The 17,070-nt window shown below is 40.4% G+C and overlaps 1 protein-coding gene across 8 annotated transcripts in view; it reads right to left on the reverse strand.

Moving 5' to 3' along the window:
- Positions 1 to 17,070, reverse strand: part of LIMS1 (LIM zinc finger domain containing 1) — a 139,075-nt gene that overhangs the window by 62,704 nt on the left and 59,301 nt on the right. Inside the window, exons 1-2 of one of the 8 annotated variants that reach the window (XM_077814203.1) lie at positions 14,161 to 14,176; positions 12,676 to 12,775 (exon numbers count right to left, since the gene is read on the reverse strand). The exons of 5 other annotated variants lie outside the window; for them this stretch is intronic. Coding sequence is in view for 1 of the 3 variants with exons in the window: in XM_077814146.1 (XP_077670272.1) it covers positions 3,767 to 3,873 (107 nt within the window). In the remaining 2 variants the exon portion in view is untranslated. Of the gene's footprint in view, positions 1 to 3,766; positions 3,874 to 12,675; positions 12,776 to 14,160; positions 14,177 to 14,282; positions 14,291 to 17,070 lie in introns of those variants that run through there. 2 more of the 8 variants (XM_077814193.1, XM_077814146.1) reach the window with 2 other exon arrangements.

Raw genomic sequence — 17,070 nt, forward strand, 5'->3', positions numbered from 1 at the left:
CTCAGAAGCGGCTGGCTCCATGTCCCTGCGGCCTGGCAGGGGGCTCCGTGCTTTGCCCTTGCCTCCAGGCACCACCCCCTGCAGCTCCCATTGGCCGGGGATGGGGAACTGTGACCAATGGGAGCTTCAGGGGAGGTACCTGGACGAGCGGCAAGGGCAGCGCACGGAACCCTATGCCGCCCTCCCCCAGGAGCCACACAGGGACGTGATGCCGGCTGCTTCCTCCCACTGCAGTGAGTCTCAGAGCCTGGGTCAAATGATTCAAGCTCACGCTATGGGGATAAAAATAGCAGTATACATGTTCCTGCTCAGGTGGAAGCCCAGGCTCTCAGACCCACCCCCCTTGCCAGGTTTTAGAGCCCAGGCTCCGGCTCAAGTGGGAAGGTCTACACTGCTATCTTTAGTCTCATAGCACAAGCCCTGCGAGCCTGAGTCGGTTGACCCGGCTCTGAGACTCGCTGTCGCGGTGGTTTTTTTGGGCGTGTGGGCGAGTCCGAAGAAAACTAAATAGTCATACACAAATTTTGGTGCTGGATTAGAAAACAAAGAGCAGGGATGAATGGCCAGTTTCTAACATGGCAAAAGGTTTACAGTGAATTGCCCCAAGTACTGGTACTATTTAACATTTAATTAAATAACTATGTAAAAGAGGGGATAGCCACGACTACGAAAAATTAATGAAGTGGAGAACTTCAGAGGGATGTTACATAGCTATACAATAGGGAAACATAATGATGGCATATTCAATTTAGTGTACACAAGTAATGCACATTGCAAGGAACATTTTGTCCTATTCATGCATATTGACAGAGTCTAACGTAAATGTAACCACTAAGGACAGACACCAAGGTGTAACTGTGGAGAGCTCAATGAAAACAGAGAATGTTCTGCAGTGTTCCATTTAATATTCATGAAAATTAAGGGCTTCCTCCTCCTGAGTCCTCATTCTTCTTATCTCGTAGTTAAGTCATAATCCTATATTTATAACATTGCAATATTTTGCCATAGAAAATATTGCAAGATCACAAATAAGGCAGCATGGCAACTACAGGATGAAATAAGAAAATGGGTTAGGAAGGAGCAAAATCTAGTTTAAGCAGAAATAACTTCAACAATTAGCAAATATGATAAGAACAATTATGAAAAGAGTAAAAGGACTGAATTTACGTTATAATTTTCCATCTATTAAATTTTTTTTAAACATAATCAAGTCCCCTCTTAGACATTAACCTTCAAGGCACTTTACAACTCTGGCCCCTCCTTAATGATCCACTTTTGACTTAGGTTGCCTACTGTTTACCTGCTTGCCCTTTTGCCCCATGAACATCTTTAGACTTTCTTCCATTCCACCTCTTACGCTTGGAATGCCTTCCATTAAATTAATCATAAGGCTACTTACTGATCTCTCCTCCTTCAAATTATTTCTCAGGACCCACTTCTGCCTCACATGTTGCTTATCTTCACAAATTGTAAGCTACTGAGGGCAGGAATCATATGCACCTTTATGCTTGTGTAGCATCCCACACAATCCAAATCAGGGCTGCTACAAGCTACCAAGATATCCACGTTAAGCAAGAATAATGATACTACTACAGCTACCAGGTATGGATCTCGTTTATTGCTTCCAGCAGATCTATCTGCAAGTTCTGTTTATGAAAGCAGATTCTGATCCCACAATAGGACTTAAGACACATTATTTAAAACTAGTAAAAAGAGACAAAAAGTAGATAAAGGGCATTGAATATATTAAAAACAATACATACAAAGGAAAGGAAATGTTGAGTGGAGAATGAACCTCTGAACATACCCCATTTGACTGAGCTTAATTACTAAATGATTTTTCAGTCTATACATGTTATTAACTGAGGGCTGGTCCACACTAGGAAGTTAAATCGGCATAGCAACATCTCTCAGGGGTGTGAAAAAGCCACACCCAGGAGAGATGTAGCTATACCAACCTAAACCACTAGGCTGATGAAAGAACTCTTCCACTGTCCTAGCTATCACCTCTTGGGGAAGTGGATTACCTATGCCAGTGGGAAAACCCCTCCTGTTGGCATAGGTAGCGTCTACACTGAAGTGCAACTGTGGTGCAACGACAGCGCGGCAACTGTATTGCTGTAATGTTTCAAGTGTAGACAAGCGCTCAGTCTTTCTGTTCGTTTTTGTGAACATAAAATATTACAGTAAAGAACATTCAACTGGTAACGAGGAAAACATGGACATTTGCCATTAAGAATGACAAGTGATATAAGACACGCTCTCCAACATTAATGCACAACGGAGTGCTTAAAGGAGCAGATAAAGAGGTATCCACAATGGGTATAGGTTTTTTTAAAAAAATGTCATCTTTTCATTCCACTTAAATTCTTTGCTGCTAATGGTTTGTTAAAACATTAACATTCTGTTAATGACTTTGGATTGGAATATGTGTGTGTTATATATTATACAGATACATAAATACCCTCAAAAATCTACATAGGCAGAGATTTTTGAATAGAATCTAAGTATACATAGCAGGTCCATAAATTAACCGGTTCATTATATGACTTTGGTAAATCTGATTGTTCTTCATTATCATGACAATTAAAAATAATCTGTCAATTATTCTAATATTTAGTAAAAAAAAATTAAGATGAAATTAAGTTCTTAATCTTGACACAAAGGGGCATCTTAAAAATGTAAACTGCCATTCTTCTGAAATCAAGTAACACAAATAACAAAACCGCAATTAAAGAAGTAAACTTCTCTGAAAAGTTTCAGCACAAAATGAATTCTGAAGGCTTGAAAAAGCAGAGGTTAAAAGAAAAAAAGGATGGCGTTGTAACCCCCATATAAAAACAGGAGCACAAAATTGTATGAAGCATTCAAATTATGGAGTTGAAACACTCAAATCAATACACAGTTTAAAAATAAAAGCAAAGTAAAAGTAATTAGGGGATAGGAAGTACTTCCTCTCCACTGATGCTTTTGTCAGCATTTACACAAGAATCCATTACTGAATAAAATGAAATGTGAACAGACTATTTCCCTATCTAGGAGATGAAAAGTTAGCATTTTCACTGGTCTGAATCTGCATTACTGAGGCTACAAACTATTATTCTTTTATATTCCAAATATAGACCACTGAAAATCTCATGTAACATTTTAAAAGGAACGTCATATCGGGAAAATAACCTTAGTCATTAAATGGCTTTCAGATTTTTGGTCACCCTGCCTTCATAAGGTCATGTCAAGTGGTTCTACTGCATTCTTTTGTCTAAAGCCATTTCACAAAGAATCCCTATGAAAAGAAGCATGATCCAACAAGCTGCACTAGACCATCTTAAACAAAGAAAAGCCCTACAGAATGACACCAAGAAGATCCCAGAGAAACCGGGCAACTTTCCTTGGTTTCAATTAGAGTGCTTTGGTGATTAACACTGAATTTTAACCTAAACTGCAACAACATGTATGAGGAAGTTATTTACTAGTAAATTACCAGCTGTCAAAAGTATACTAGAAAGTTATAGACTGCATTTGCCAAACGTAGGAAACGATTCATGCCTTTGCCAAAAACTACACTATGGTGCAAACACAGGACATCTGCTTCTGATTAGACCCTCCTAGATTTATTCTGGTATTTTGGGGCTACTTTTAAACTACACGTCTTACAATAACATTATTAGAACCTCGGTTTGTATTTAGTTTGCTGTAATCATTTAAACAAACGCCTGTTTACTAAAAAGGCACCCTGAGCCTTTGTTAACCATTAATTTGCACTCACCTTAGCTTCTCTTCATGTAACCCATGAAGTCCCAAACTATCAGGGCGATCCCGTCTCCTCCTGTACAGACCAGAATATGATAACTCTTTCAGCTGTAATGCAGTCATATTTCTCTACCCACAGGGGTTTTTTAAAGTTTCTGTTGAGTAGTGCAGCTGCCAAGATGCCTGGAGAGAATATGCTCAGCAGTGGGTCTGTACACCTGCACTCGTCAGAGTTACAAATCTCTCAGCACAGGCAGTTGCTGTACTGCTTCCTGTTTCTCATAGGTACACACCCTTCAGAAGGGCACTACATTTCCCTGATCACACCTAAGGGATGACTGTGGCAAGCCTACCAGGTTCCATGAAAGTTTGTTGGAAATAAAGCTTAAGTGTCCAGTTATCATGAACAAATTTACAATTTATTATGCAAGCTATTCAGTTGTCCTTATGCCTCTTGGAATTAGCTAAAAATCTCATGAGCAATGATCTCTTCCGTATTATTTATAACAAAAGGAGACTCATTAGCACTATAAAATCCAAACTTACTCAAACATGTAAACAAACCAAAAAATTGGAGGTTAATCCAACAAACTGAGCAGCAAGAGGACCTACAAGAACTTCCACATCCAGCATTCAAACAATCTCTTATAAACCTAAGTGATTAATGCTACCAATACAAAAACACTTTTCCTCCAAAACCCTAAAAATGTAAACAATACTCATCAATGCTTTTCTGCTCTTAACTATCAAAAGGACTGTCACTCTGGCATTTGTCTATTTTTCAATGGTGCAAGGCCCTATGGAGGCTATAAAACATGAATGATAAAGTTAAAAGTTTCCTGTAACACAGGAAATCATGGTTTTCCAAGCTGCATGTCTCGTTCGAACTGGTAATGAAAACTATAAACTTGAATTTTAAAATAGGTTTAAATAGACCTGAATATTTTTTCAAAAATTGATTTTAATCTTGGCACATGTAAATAGACTGTAATCCAGGTTTTTTTCTAGGGAGAAATTATACGTGAACCTAATTCAGTTTTTATTTTGTTAAATGTAACTTTGATAACTTCATTGACTACTTGCAAGAAACTCGTAAGACACTCTTTGACCTAGACAGGAAACACATGTCTATGTGGTATAAATTATACATTCAACTATCAGCGTGTTTGATTTGTAGTGGAACACACACAAAGGTTAATTTCAAATTCCTACAATAATGAAATGTGCAAAGAATGCAAATGTTGGTTTTAAATATGTAGTATTGGATCTGTAGCTTCATACTAGTGAATTCTGTCAAGTTTATTAAACAAGCATGGGAGTTTTATACAAGAATATTCTAGGAACAATTCAGTATAGAATGCCATCTGGAGGATTTTTAAGAAGGGCATTATACGATAGACCTAAACAAACTTTAACATTTTCTTAGCAACCACACCACATACACTTTAGTATATCCTGTAAGACTGAAAAAATCATGTATAAAACAAAAATATACATATTTGATTTTAAAGGACTGTACTGATTTACAGGTAGAAAAAGGCTGCACATCTCCACTCACCTGGAAACCACACCTGGAAAAATAAGAAAAGGAAAACAGTTTGTGGTATTTGCCTAAACATGCTGCATTCCAGTTTCAAGTGGAATACTCAAGTAAACCCCCACTGCACAGCAGGATAAATTTAAACAGAATTAAGCAACACCTCCCTAAAGTCAGACATTAGTAGTTTCTAATGACTAGTTAATGCTCTTACAAATACCTGTTAAATATGGTGATGACTGATACACATAGAAGAAAGAAAAGGAGGACTTGTGGCACCTTAGACAGGAACAAATTTATTTGAGCACATGGCCACTGAATGCATCCGATGAAGTGAGCTGTAGCTCACGAAAGCTTATGCTCAAATAAATTGGTTCGTCTCTAAAGTGCCACATGTCCTCCTTTTCTTTTTACATAGAAGAGTAGTTTTTATAAACCATCACCAGCTTCTTATAGCCCTTTAATTATTAAAGGACATCATCAGTACATGTCCAAACAACTAATTTCTAACAACTACAATGTACAAAGTGAATCTACGGATAGATATTATGCTATATAAAAACCTGTTTTGAATTAATAGCAGTAAACTGAGCTACGGTAGTGACTGGAGAAGTAATTAACAGGATTTTTTTCAAAATACAGTAGTATCTGTTCAATTGAACCTTGCATTTTTCTTTTAAATGAGTGGCTCAAAATCTCATGGAGAAAATGCCATGATCTTTTCAGCTGCAAATGGATTCTGTTTAATTATGAAGAAAGACTGCTCCAAAGCACATAATGTCAACTCATGGTTGTTTGCATAATGACTGCGGAGCAGTATGAGCTTGCCAGGCAACAACTCAAGCCACAATGTTACGTGCCCACATCTGCCCCAAAGTGAAGTGGTTCCAAGACCAAATCGGTCATAGGACAGCATGCATAACAATTTACAGCATAATATAACAGATCCACACAAGAACTTTGGAGAGATCATTCTTTTAATAAAGAGCTGCTTGGCACCTATCCATCCTCAAAGATACTTGTCTACACTTAAAGATACTTGTCTCCTACAGCCGAGCTGCTGTAGTGCTTTGCTGATGGGAGGAATTCTCCCATCGTTGTAGATAATCCACTGTTGGAATTATTAATAATATTTGAAATTATTAAGAACATAAGAATGGCCACACTGGGTCAGAGCAAAGGTCCATCTAGCCGAGTATCCTGTCTTCCGACAGTGGCCAATGCCAGGTGCCCCAGAGGGAATGAACAGGTAATCATCAAGTGATCCATCCCCTGTCGCCCATTCCCAGCTTCTGGCAAACAGAAGCTAGGGACATCATCACTGCCCATCCTGGCTAATAGCCAATTAATATTAATATGGGAAATCACCAAACACCAATTTAACCATACATTCCTTTATTAAATCCAGCGGCCAAATGGTATTTATACAATTGCTCTAAACATGCCTAAAAAGCCTAACTAATAAGCAATTTATTACACCCAAACAGTAATAAAACATTTAACAGCATTTGATCAAGATACTTACAAACAGGCTAAACCCAGGCATGCTTACACCCAGGTTGGTTGGCTTCAGTGGGGCCAGTCAGGTATTAGCAATGAACCCTTTAAGAGTTTACTTTTTATACCCTTTAACAAACAAGTGATGTCACTGCCATTTATTGACTTCAGCTAAAAAACAGTTGGAGACAGTTCACCCTTATTTCCAGTCTTAATCCAGCTAAGATTTACAACCTCCTTTCTCCCCAAGGCCTTTCCTCCTCTCCTTGCTGTCCAACAGTTTTCCTGTTGCACCTGAGTTCACACAGGCTTTAACGCTGGTGTGTGGGTTGGGGAAGGGCTAAGTTGGCTCATTTCAAGACAGATTCTTTGTGTGATTTCAAACCATCTGCAGTCAGCCCTATTGGTCAGAGGCCTTCTTTTTAGAAACTTCCCCTTATTTCATTAGTTCTTCTTTGCACCAGACATCCTCCCTACTTCATTTCTTTTGACATTATAACATTATTTCCAAGGCCTTCCTTCTACTTGCTAGTCAAGGCCTTTCTTCACAACACACACATATTTCCTTAACCAAACAAACTCACTTCAGTTCTTTCATTTTATACTAATCCTACATGCACCTCCCTGGTAGACAGGTTGATGGAAGAATTCTTCCATCGATCTAACACTGTCTACACCTGGGATTTAGGTTGCCTTAACTACGCTGCTCAGGGATATGGATTTTTCACACCCCTGACCGACTTAGTTAAACCAATCTAATTTTCTAGTGTAAACTAGGCCCAGGATACTTGTTGTTTGGTATGGTTCTTGAAGTGACTTCCCCCCCTTCAAATTGTTTACTGGCTTCTTTTAGCAGCTGAACTTGGGGAGGATCTAAGCCAGGGGTCGGCAACTTTCGGCACACGGCTCATAAGAGTAATTTACTGGTGGGCCGCAAGACATTTTGTTTACGCTGACCGTCTGCAGGCATGGCTCCCCACAGCTCCCAGTGGCCACGGTTTGCCGTTCCTGGCCAATGAGAGCTGCGGGAAGCAGCGCAGGCCGCAGGGATGTGCTGGCTGCTGCTTTCTGCAGATCCCATTGACCGGGAACAGAGAACCGTGGCCACTGGGAGCTGCGGGGGGGCCGTGTCTGCGGATGGTCAATGTAAACGAAATGTCTCGCGGCCTGCCAGCGGATTACCTTGATGAGCCACATGTTGAAGGTTGCCGACTCCTGATCTAAGCTGATCTGATTTGAATGGGAAAAGACCTTTCATTAACAAGTATATTTGGGGACGTGCCAGAAACTTTCTAAACAGAAATCTGAAACAGATTTCTTCCTTTTCTCATAACACCTGGTTTAAGATCATATAAAAGCTGGGTGGTTCAATCTGAAATTTGCTCATCATACCACTGGACCTGTGCTATGTACAATCCAAAAACTGAAACACTGTAGATAACATGTGGAACAGTACTTTGCAGGGGGCGCTACAGGAAATGCAGACATTCCTCTCAGTTGCACAGATGTTTCCAAGCATTCCTCTAGTTCTGTAGGAGACTTAATATGCTCACTTGGTACCACCCAGCCCCATTTTAATTTCTAGACTCCATATTAGTCTCCATTTCTAGTCTCATAGTCTCTTTATTCTTTTCTAAATAGGTTACCATTCCCTTTGCACTGGATTGGGCTACTTAGGTTTTTCACATTCCCCGAGAATTTTTCAGGATCAGCCAACAGCCACTGTTGCTTGTCTTGACAGGTTTCAGAGTAGCAGCCGTGTTAGTCTGTATCCGCAAAAAGAAAAGGAGGACTCGTGGCACCTTAGAGACTAACAAATTTATTTGAGCATAAGCTTTCGTGAGCTACAGCTCACTTCACCGGATGCATGTATTTTCCACTGAATGCATCCGATGAAGTGAGCTGTAGCTCACAAAAGCTTATGCTCAAATAAATTGGTTAGTCTCTAAGGTGCCACAAGTCCTCCTTTTCTTGTTGCTTGTCTTGTTACCATTAGTATTTAACCTACCTTTAATCCCTTAGAATTTAGACTCCTCCTTCAGCCTTCAATGCATTTCTCCCTAACCACAAAAAGTAATAACCGGTGGTACTACAGCTGGACTGACCATCAGAACAGTCTTAATATTGTCAACATATATCAGATCAAAATATTCAACTGAGCCCTTACCAACAGAAAACCGAACCCTGACGATTCAGAAAAGAGAACCTAGGCAGTCTTTTATTTAGTCCCAAATTAAAATCTGTTGCAACTATACTACAAGATATGAAGACCATATTAGACAACTCATGAGCTAAAAGTTCAGCACATGATTAAGTATTTGCAGGATCGGTGTCCTGTCTCAACTAATGCTGTGAACGTGCCTGTAATCTTTCTATATATTTTCAAGATATAGGTTGTTTCTAGAAAAATGGGACAAGAGACACTTTCAGTACGCTTAAAGTATGCAGTAAGTGAAGCTAAAAGAGCTGAAATTTAACTCAGGTTGAGAGTTAGGAATACTAAAAATCCTAAATATTTGTAGATTTAAAGTTTTCCATGAGTTCTAATTTATGGTGAATAAGCATGTCATCTTTCATAAGAGCTACAGCTAAAGCTTTGGTGCTACCATTCTGCACAAAGAAAACGCTTAATCTTATCATTCACACTATTTTTTTCTTCTACTCATGAAGCACATTTAAATAACATCATAAATTTAGAGCAAACAGTCTATTCTAGATTGAAACATGTTATATTTAAGTTTGAAGGTTATTTTTTACTGCAGAGAAAACCATCCTCAATGAAACATTAAGAGTGGAATGTGTTGAAGAATCATAGAATAGCAGGGTTGGAAGGGACCTCAGGAGGTCATCTAGTCCAACCCCCTGCTCAAAGCAGGACCAATCCCCACTTTTTGCCCCAGATCCCTAAATGGCCCCCTCAAGAACTGAACTCACAACCCTTGGTTTAGCAGGCCAATGCTCAAACCACTGAGCTATCCCTCCCCCCAAATAAAGGATTGAATCATAGAATCATAGAATATCAGGGTTGGAAGGGACCCCTGAAGGTCATCTAGTCCAACCCCCTGCTCAAAGCAGGACCAATTCCCAGTTAAATCATCCCAGCCAGGGCTTTGTCAAGCCTGACCTTAAAAACCTCTAAGGAAGGAGATTCTACCACCTGAACTCACAACCCTGGGTTTAGCAGGCCAATGCTCAAACCACTGAGCTCAGAACACATTACTACCCTTTATCATTCAACTGCTTCTCAAGGAGATAAAGCTAAAGGTGATCATGGAGGGAACAAAGGAGAAATAATATTGCAGTCATGATCAGTGAATGGAGAGAAATGCATCCAAAATTTACCCTCTCTTCCCTTTCAGACCCTTCTTTGAAGAGGGGGGTTGGGGGGCAGGGAGACAGAAGGCTTTCCTTAAAGCCAAGGAAATTAGGAGATTAAAGCCAATTAATCTCTCTCAAAAAAAGAGAAGCACTTATCTAGAAAACGGTAATCATGGTACCAGGTTCTGAAAGAACAAGAAGAGAAATCTCTACAACTGAACAATCAAAAAAAGGGAAAGATACAACTCCCCTCCCAAATATATATAGAGAGTGTCCTCTGGACATCAGGTGGTAAGGAGCTAATAAAAAGGACTCTCAGCTAGTTCCCTGCTACAGCAGTGGCTGGAGACTGGAGTTCCCTTAAGGTCCCCCACATATTAAGGGATCAGGACCTGATGGAAATGGCCCCCAAATGGTTTCCTGACATGTCCACCTGTAAAAGAGTATTTACAGGGGATAAACTCCTAGGGTGAGATCCCAATCCTACTGAAACTCAATAGCAAAACTCACATTGATTTCAATAGGGTCAAGGTTACATACCCGCACACACACACAAATGTAAGGACAGTTACTTATTTTGCCAAGTCAAGTATTCAAGCTAGAAAATGCCATATTTATGGTTGCCGGTGTAACCTAAATTCTGCTGCCTTCAGTTGGTTCATTGAACAAGGCAGGGTTTTGTGGAAAACACACTGTGATCATGTAATTAAACACTGCATCATAAATCATATCCACAAAGGATGGAATTAAGGTTGCACAGGGCCAGTGTAAATTTGGTGTTGCCTAACTTTCAAGAGCTTGATCTTGCAATCTAACTAACTTTAACACTTTTTAAAATTTCGTTTCCTAGCATATTTTTTAAAAAGGAAAATAGTAAAGAGGAAGAGATGAGCTCTTCAAAGACACAGGCCAGGCCAGGTCATCCATCCCCTCCCACTCCTCTGCGGCTGAAAGCAGATCCCATCCCTTCCCTTCCGTGCTGAAAGGCTGCTGCTGGCCACATTCTGGTGTGAACCCTAACAGAAATCTGGGGGCAGGGGGAATGTGATCCTGCATGTCCCCCTGTGTGTTGCCTCGGGAAGAGTGGTACTAGGTACCAGTACCAGGAGAGGCAGGTCCACCCCAGAGACTCAGCCAGGCATGGAGGGTGAAGAGCGCCTGGCAAGAGGGTCGGGTCGGTTAGTCCCCGCAATCCCTGTGTGAGAGAGGTGTACGGGAATGTGTGTGTATGTGTCACCTCTCCCTGTGTGTGTGTGGAAGGGGGGTGGGGGCCATCACCCTTCCCTGTGTGAACCCAAAAGCCTTAAAGATAAGAAGGTAAATAAAAAGAATCCAATTAAACAGTATTTTTTTTTAACGGGGGCTCAATCAACTTGATGTTAATTTGAACGTTTGTACTGCATAGTTCTGACTGATTGCCATTGAACTCGCTTGAATACAAGTAATTTTACCAGATGTCCTGTATTCAGCATAGGGAAATATAGTCACTCTACATATTAATATACTTACCATGGGCTTTACAGCATCTCCCCCTACTGGCCAAGTATCACCTTGGTTCTCCTTCACCATTTCTTACTACACACGAGTTGAATAAAGTTCAACTTATATGTTTACAATTCAGAAGATGCTGAAATTCACCCTCATCTCCCATGCAAAGGCAGAGCTTGTGAGAATATCATTTGCTTTCAGGATGTAGATGGGGACAGAAAACAGAGAGTCAGGGAAGGGTAAACCAGTGGTAAACATGCAGGGTGGGGCCATGACTAAACGGTCATAGTGGTAGTCAGTCAATGAAAAATGCCTAGTAGATGGACAAAATCTGTGTGATAAGTGGAAAAGCGCCACATGCCATGGAATTAGTCAGCTTTATCCTGCCATTTATAATGAGATTTCTTATGAGGGTAATTTGCCCAGCAAACCAAGATTAGAAAGTCATTGTAGGTGCCAGTTATGCAGAGTGGCCTCTATTACCCTGACCAGGATTTTAATTACAAGTATTATAGCATTTGCTGTAAATATTCTGTCAAACTCCAGCCACACATCCCTGAGCAGGGCAAGTACTAGCAATATTGGAAAGGGCTCATCAAACAAGTATTCTTTGAATTTGAATAATACAATATTTCCCTTGGGGAGTTTTAGAATGTGCCTATTCTCTCCTAGTGATCACTGGTTTTATGTTTTGTTTTTACTGTTATATCCCATTGTTCCTGGTTTGTTTGTGTAAGAAGGTCCGCCCTCTCCCTTTTCTTTGTTATGTCTCTCTTTCTGAGCAGCCAATTCAAGACCCAGTCACTATATTTTTGCGTTTTTTGGTTGTACGTGTCTTGGTAACCTTTGGATATTTTAACACACACTGTTTATTCCCAATAAAAAGACCCTTGCACTTGGAAGGTACTGTACCACCTTTTACTTTTTTGGCTCCTCAGAAACACATTTTGTCACCCTAGTTCACATTAGGGTCTCTTTCAGTTGCTCAACTTTTACACTGTTGACGCTTCTGATTTTATTTCACTAATCCCCCAGCCTCTTGGGGTACTGTTACTATGGTAAAAACAAGTAGAAAAAGAAGAGACCTGAAGAAGAACTCTGTGTAAACTCAAAAACTTCAAAAACTTGTCTCTTTCCCCAGCAGAAGTTGGTCCAATAAAACATATTACTTCAGCCACCTGGTATCTAGAAAAAGAAAAACCTTTTAGGCCTCCTTTAATCCGTAAATCAAAGAAAAAGAAAAAAGGGAAATAGGCCTAATTACTTTTTTCCTTTCCAGATCATCTTTTAAAAGTATCAGAGTGGTAGCCGTGTTAAACTGTATCAGCAAAAACAACACGGAATCCTTGTGGCACCTTAGAGACTAACAAATTTATTTGGGCATAAGCTTTTATGGGCTGATGAATTGGGTTTTAGTCCACGAAAGCTTATGCCCAAATAAATTTGTTAGTCTCTAAGGTGCCACAAGTACTCCTCATTGTTGTTGTTGTTGTTTTAAAGTATGAAATTTATAGTTTAAGGAGTCTTGAATTTGGAAAAGCCAGTGTACTGTCTGTTGAAGATTATGCTCAGCGTACATGCTTATGTAGTTTATATATGCACGCAGTACATTCTTTTTATTTTGCTATGTGTTAATTTTCATTCACTCAACATTTTTTAATTTGTTTTTTAAATTCAAACTTAACAAAAGCGGTAATACTAATTGAAAACAACATGCATACCAAACTTGAAGTTTTAGAAATGAGCTATCGCAAAAGAAACAAAACTTAACTTTTGTCTTGGAGTATGATTATGCTCTTTTTCTGCAATAACTGGATAATTAACAAACAAAAAACCCCAGGTTTTTATGCAACTATGTAAAAGAAGTCACCTTAGGGCAAAGAACAAACATAAAAATATGATCAAAATTCTTCATGAGATGACATTTTTTAAGCACCTGAAAAATAGATTACTAAAAACAATGGAACAGAATGGCCATCTCAATGGTTAAAAAAAAAAAAACACCCTTTTCTAAAGATTCATCTGCACTAGGAAAATGACCCATTTTGAACAAGGACTGTCAGCAACTGGCTCTCAGTTCATGTTGAAATGCTTCTGCAACAAGCGGGACAAAACAAAACCCTTGTCAGCCCCACAGAATGATTCCAGGTCTCAGTTATGCTTTCTGTAATGGTTCTAAAAATGCCCCTCTTCCCCCTATCCCCAACCTACACTAGCAGTTACACCATTCTTAATACCAGTTAAGAAGGAATCATTGTCAGTAACAGGTCATTTTCCTTGGTGTATGTGAATCCTTAGTTCCACAAAACAGAACAAAGACAAAATATTTCTCCTAAAAACACTTGCACAGAATAGAAGCTACAAGAACATAGGGACCATTACATCAATTTTAAGATGACTGAAAATGGAATAAATGACAAAATTCAAAGCTATATGATCTGTGCCATTAGATTTTAACCACAGTAAAAGCCAGCAAGCTGACATTAATTTTTCAATTCCAAAAGCCCCATAGCAATGTTTATGTTAGTTCCCATATATGGTTGTTGTTTATAAGAAACACTTAAACTGACCATAAGACAATCTATCTGTATAAGGCATCAGGTTTGTAGCCTTGAAGAGAATTTAACGCATAAGGATACGGAAGCCAAAGCCAGCCCCTGAAGGATCAAAGCATGAAGAAGCTGGTACTTACAGTGTGTAGATTTGCCAACAGAAGAATTGCACAAGTAATCATTCCCATATATAGCTTTACCCTGAACACTCAGCATTTGCATATTTCTCTCGTGGTTATTACTGGTGGTAGTGATAAAGAACAAATGTGACTTAGCAAACCACTTCCTACTTTTGGCCATTAAAGCATCTCACACAGCAAACCAATAGAGGGAATTCACTAAACTCCACACTCCAGCTCCTGCCATGGCAAACCACAACCCTAAGGCCATCAGGGCAGAGCAGAAAGAAAAAACTTGCCATCTCAGAAAAGCAGACTAAATTCAAGTGCTCTCCCAATATTTTAAAACAACGTAAGCAAAAAGGCCTGCTCTTGGAAGGGGAATTACACAATAGAGGGAGAAGATGAAGAGCAGAAAAATAGATGGTAAGCGTTGTGTGTGTGTCATCCAAACACTATACACTTAAATATATACATTTATTTTAACCACAATTACATGCCATGAAAGACCAACAGCTTTAGTTACCATATCTAGTAAACAACAATAAGCAGGCACCCCACCTTTGTCAGCTAACAGGCCCAGAGCTTCCCCTCCTTACCCATGTGCTGGAGCTAGGGGGCACCTTTACACTGTTCTCCTGGCTGTTGACAAAGGAAGGAACCTTTACCTTACCTTAATGGAGGGAGTCAGCTTCACTTTTCTGCCCCATCTCCTAGAAAACTGCCCCTTTTGCTGGCAAACCCACCCCCCTTGCTGGCAGCCTCATCAGAGGCAAAGGATACAGAGGGTACAGAGACTAAACTACCTTCCAATTCTCCGGCAGGAAGGAAGGGCATTGGCAGCACATCATGGGGGATCTGGCACAAAAAGGGGTTGTGCTGCACCTGTTCTATGGACAAACAGGACACTAAATTTGCCTTTTAAAAAGATGTCTGAAAATGAGGCATGTGACTTCAAAGGGATTGAGTTGTTCTCTATTAACAAGCAAATGAACTAATATTCTCTCTCAGGATTCAGAATATTTGCTTACCTTTAGTATGCAATCAAAGTAGCGCAGCTCTCCTTAGCAGCGTTAGAGCAGTGTACTTTTAGACTACGTCTACTTTGCCCACCTCTTGTGGCAGCGTGTAGGGTACGTGTAGCTACATGCTATATTGCAAAGCAGCCTGCATCCACACTGCAGCATGGAGCTACCCAGGTCAGTGAAAGGCTCTGACATGGGGGAGAAGCAGTGGGGAAAAGCTTGGAACTTGCCAGAGCCTTTCCCCACAGTAGGGAAAGACTCCAGCAGCAGGAAGGCAGAATACACTACATGCTAAAAACAGCAGTGTAGATGGAGAGGCATGGCACGGGCAGGAAGAGAGCCGTGTAGAGTACATACCACAGGGTTCAGGTGTGTCTTTAACTCTACTCATGTGACTCTAAGGGGCTCAGGGGTGCAGGCTCTGAGTGGTGCTTACCTCAAGCAGCTCCTGGAAGCAGCTGCATGTCCCTCTCCAGCTCCTACTCAGAGGCACAGCCAAGTGGTTCTGCGTGCTACCCCGTCCGCAAACACCGCCCCCGCAGCTCCCATTGCCCGCAGTTCCCAGCCAACGGGAGCTGCAGGGGCAGCGCTTGGGGTGGGGGCAGTGTGCGGAGCTCCTGGCTGCCATTACATCAGTGGTTCCCAAACTTTAATAACCCGTGAACCCCTTTCACTAAAATGTCAAATCTCAAAAACCCCTCCTAAAAATGAATATTTCCAGGGATTTTCTCCCTTACCTGAGCATAAATTATAAAAGCAGTGATCTTTAAAATATAAAATGTGTTTTTTATGACATGCTTATTACACACTATTGATTATTATTCATAATTACAGTATTAATTTTATTACATTATGAAAATGGCAACACTCTTCCAAGATCTCACTTTTGTAGCTTGTATCACTTTGATTAAGCCTGTTATAAGACAAGGCTCCTACATTTCATCAAGGAGTATCAGATATAAAACAGCACGAAGGATGTAACCAACTCAAATAAAGAGTTCCTCCTACACAAGCATTCAGGTCTTCAGCAGTCCAGGCAAACACTGCACGTCATAACAAAGCTTAAACTTGTTCTTCATAAAAATTTTAAAAACAACACTAGCAGCCTCAGCAGCAAAGAGTCCTGTGGCACCTTGTAGACTAACAGACGTATTGGAGCATAAGCTTTCATGGGTGAATACCCACTTCGTCAGATGCATGTAGTGGAAATTCCCAGAGGCAGGTATGAATATGCAAACAAGAATCAGGCTAGAGATAACGAGGTTAGTTCAATCAGGGAGGATGAGGCCCTCATCTAGCAGTTGAGGTGTGAACACCAAGGGAGTAGAAACTGCTTCTGTAGTTGGCTAGCCATTCACAGTCTTTGTTTAATCCTGAGCTGATGGTGTCAAATTTGCAAATGAACTGAAGCTCAGCAGTTTCTCTTTGAAGTCTGGTCCTGAAGTTTTTTTGCTGCAGGATGGCTACCTTTAAATCTGCTATTGTGTGTCCAGGGAGATTGAAGTGTTCTCCTACAGGTTTTTGTATATTGCCATTCCTAATATCTGATCTGTGTCCATTTATCCTTTTACATAGGGACTGTCCAGCTGGCTGATGTACACAGCAGAGGGGCACTGCTGGCACATGATGGCCTACATTACATTGGTGGACGTGCAGCTGAATGAACTGGTGACGGTGTGGCTGATCTGGTTAGGTCCTGTGATGGTGTCGCTGGTGTAGAAATATGGGCAGAGCTGGCATCGAGGTTTGTTGCATGGATTGGTTCCTGAGTTAGAGTTACTAAG

The sequence above is a fragment of the Eretmochelys imbricata genome, chromosome 1 (assembly GCF_965152235.1).
Source record: "Eretmochelys imbricata isolate rEreImb1 chromosome 1, rEreImb1.hap1, whole genome shotgun sequence".
NCBI lineage: Eukaryota > Metazoa > Chordata > Testudines > Cheloniidae > Eretmochelys > Eretmochelys imbricata.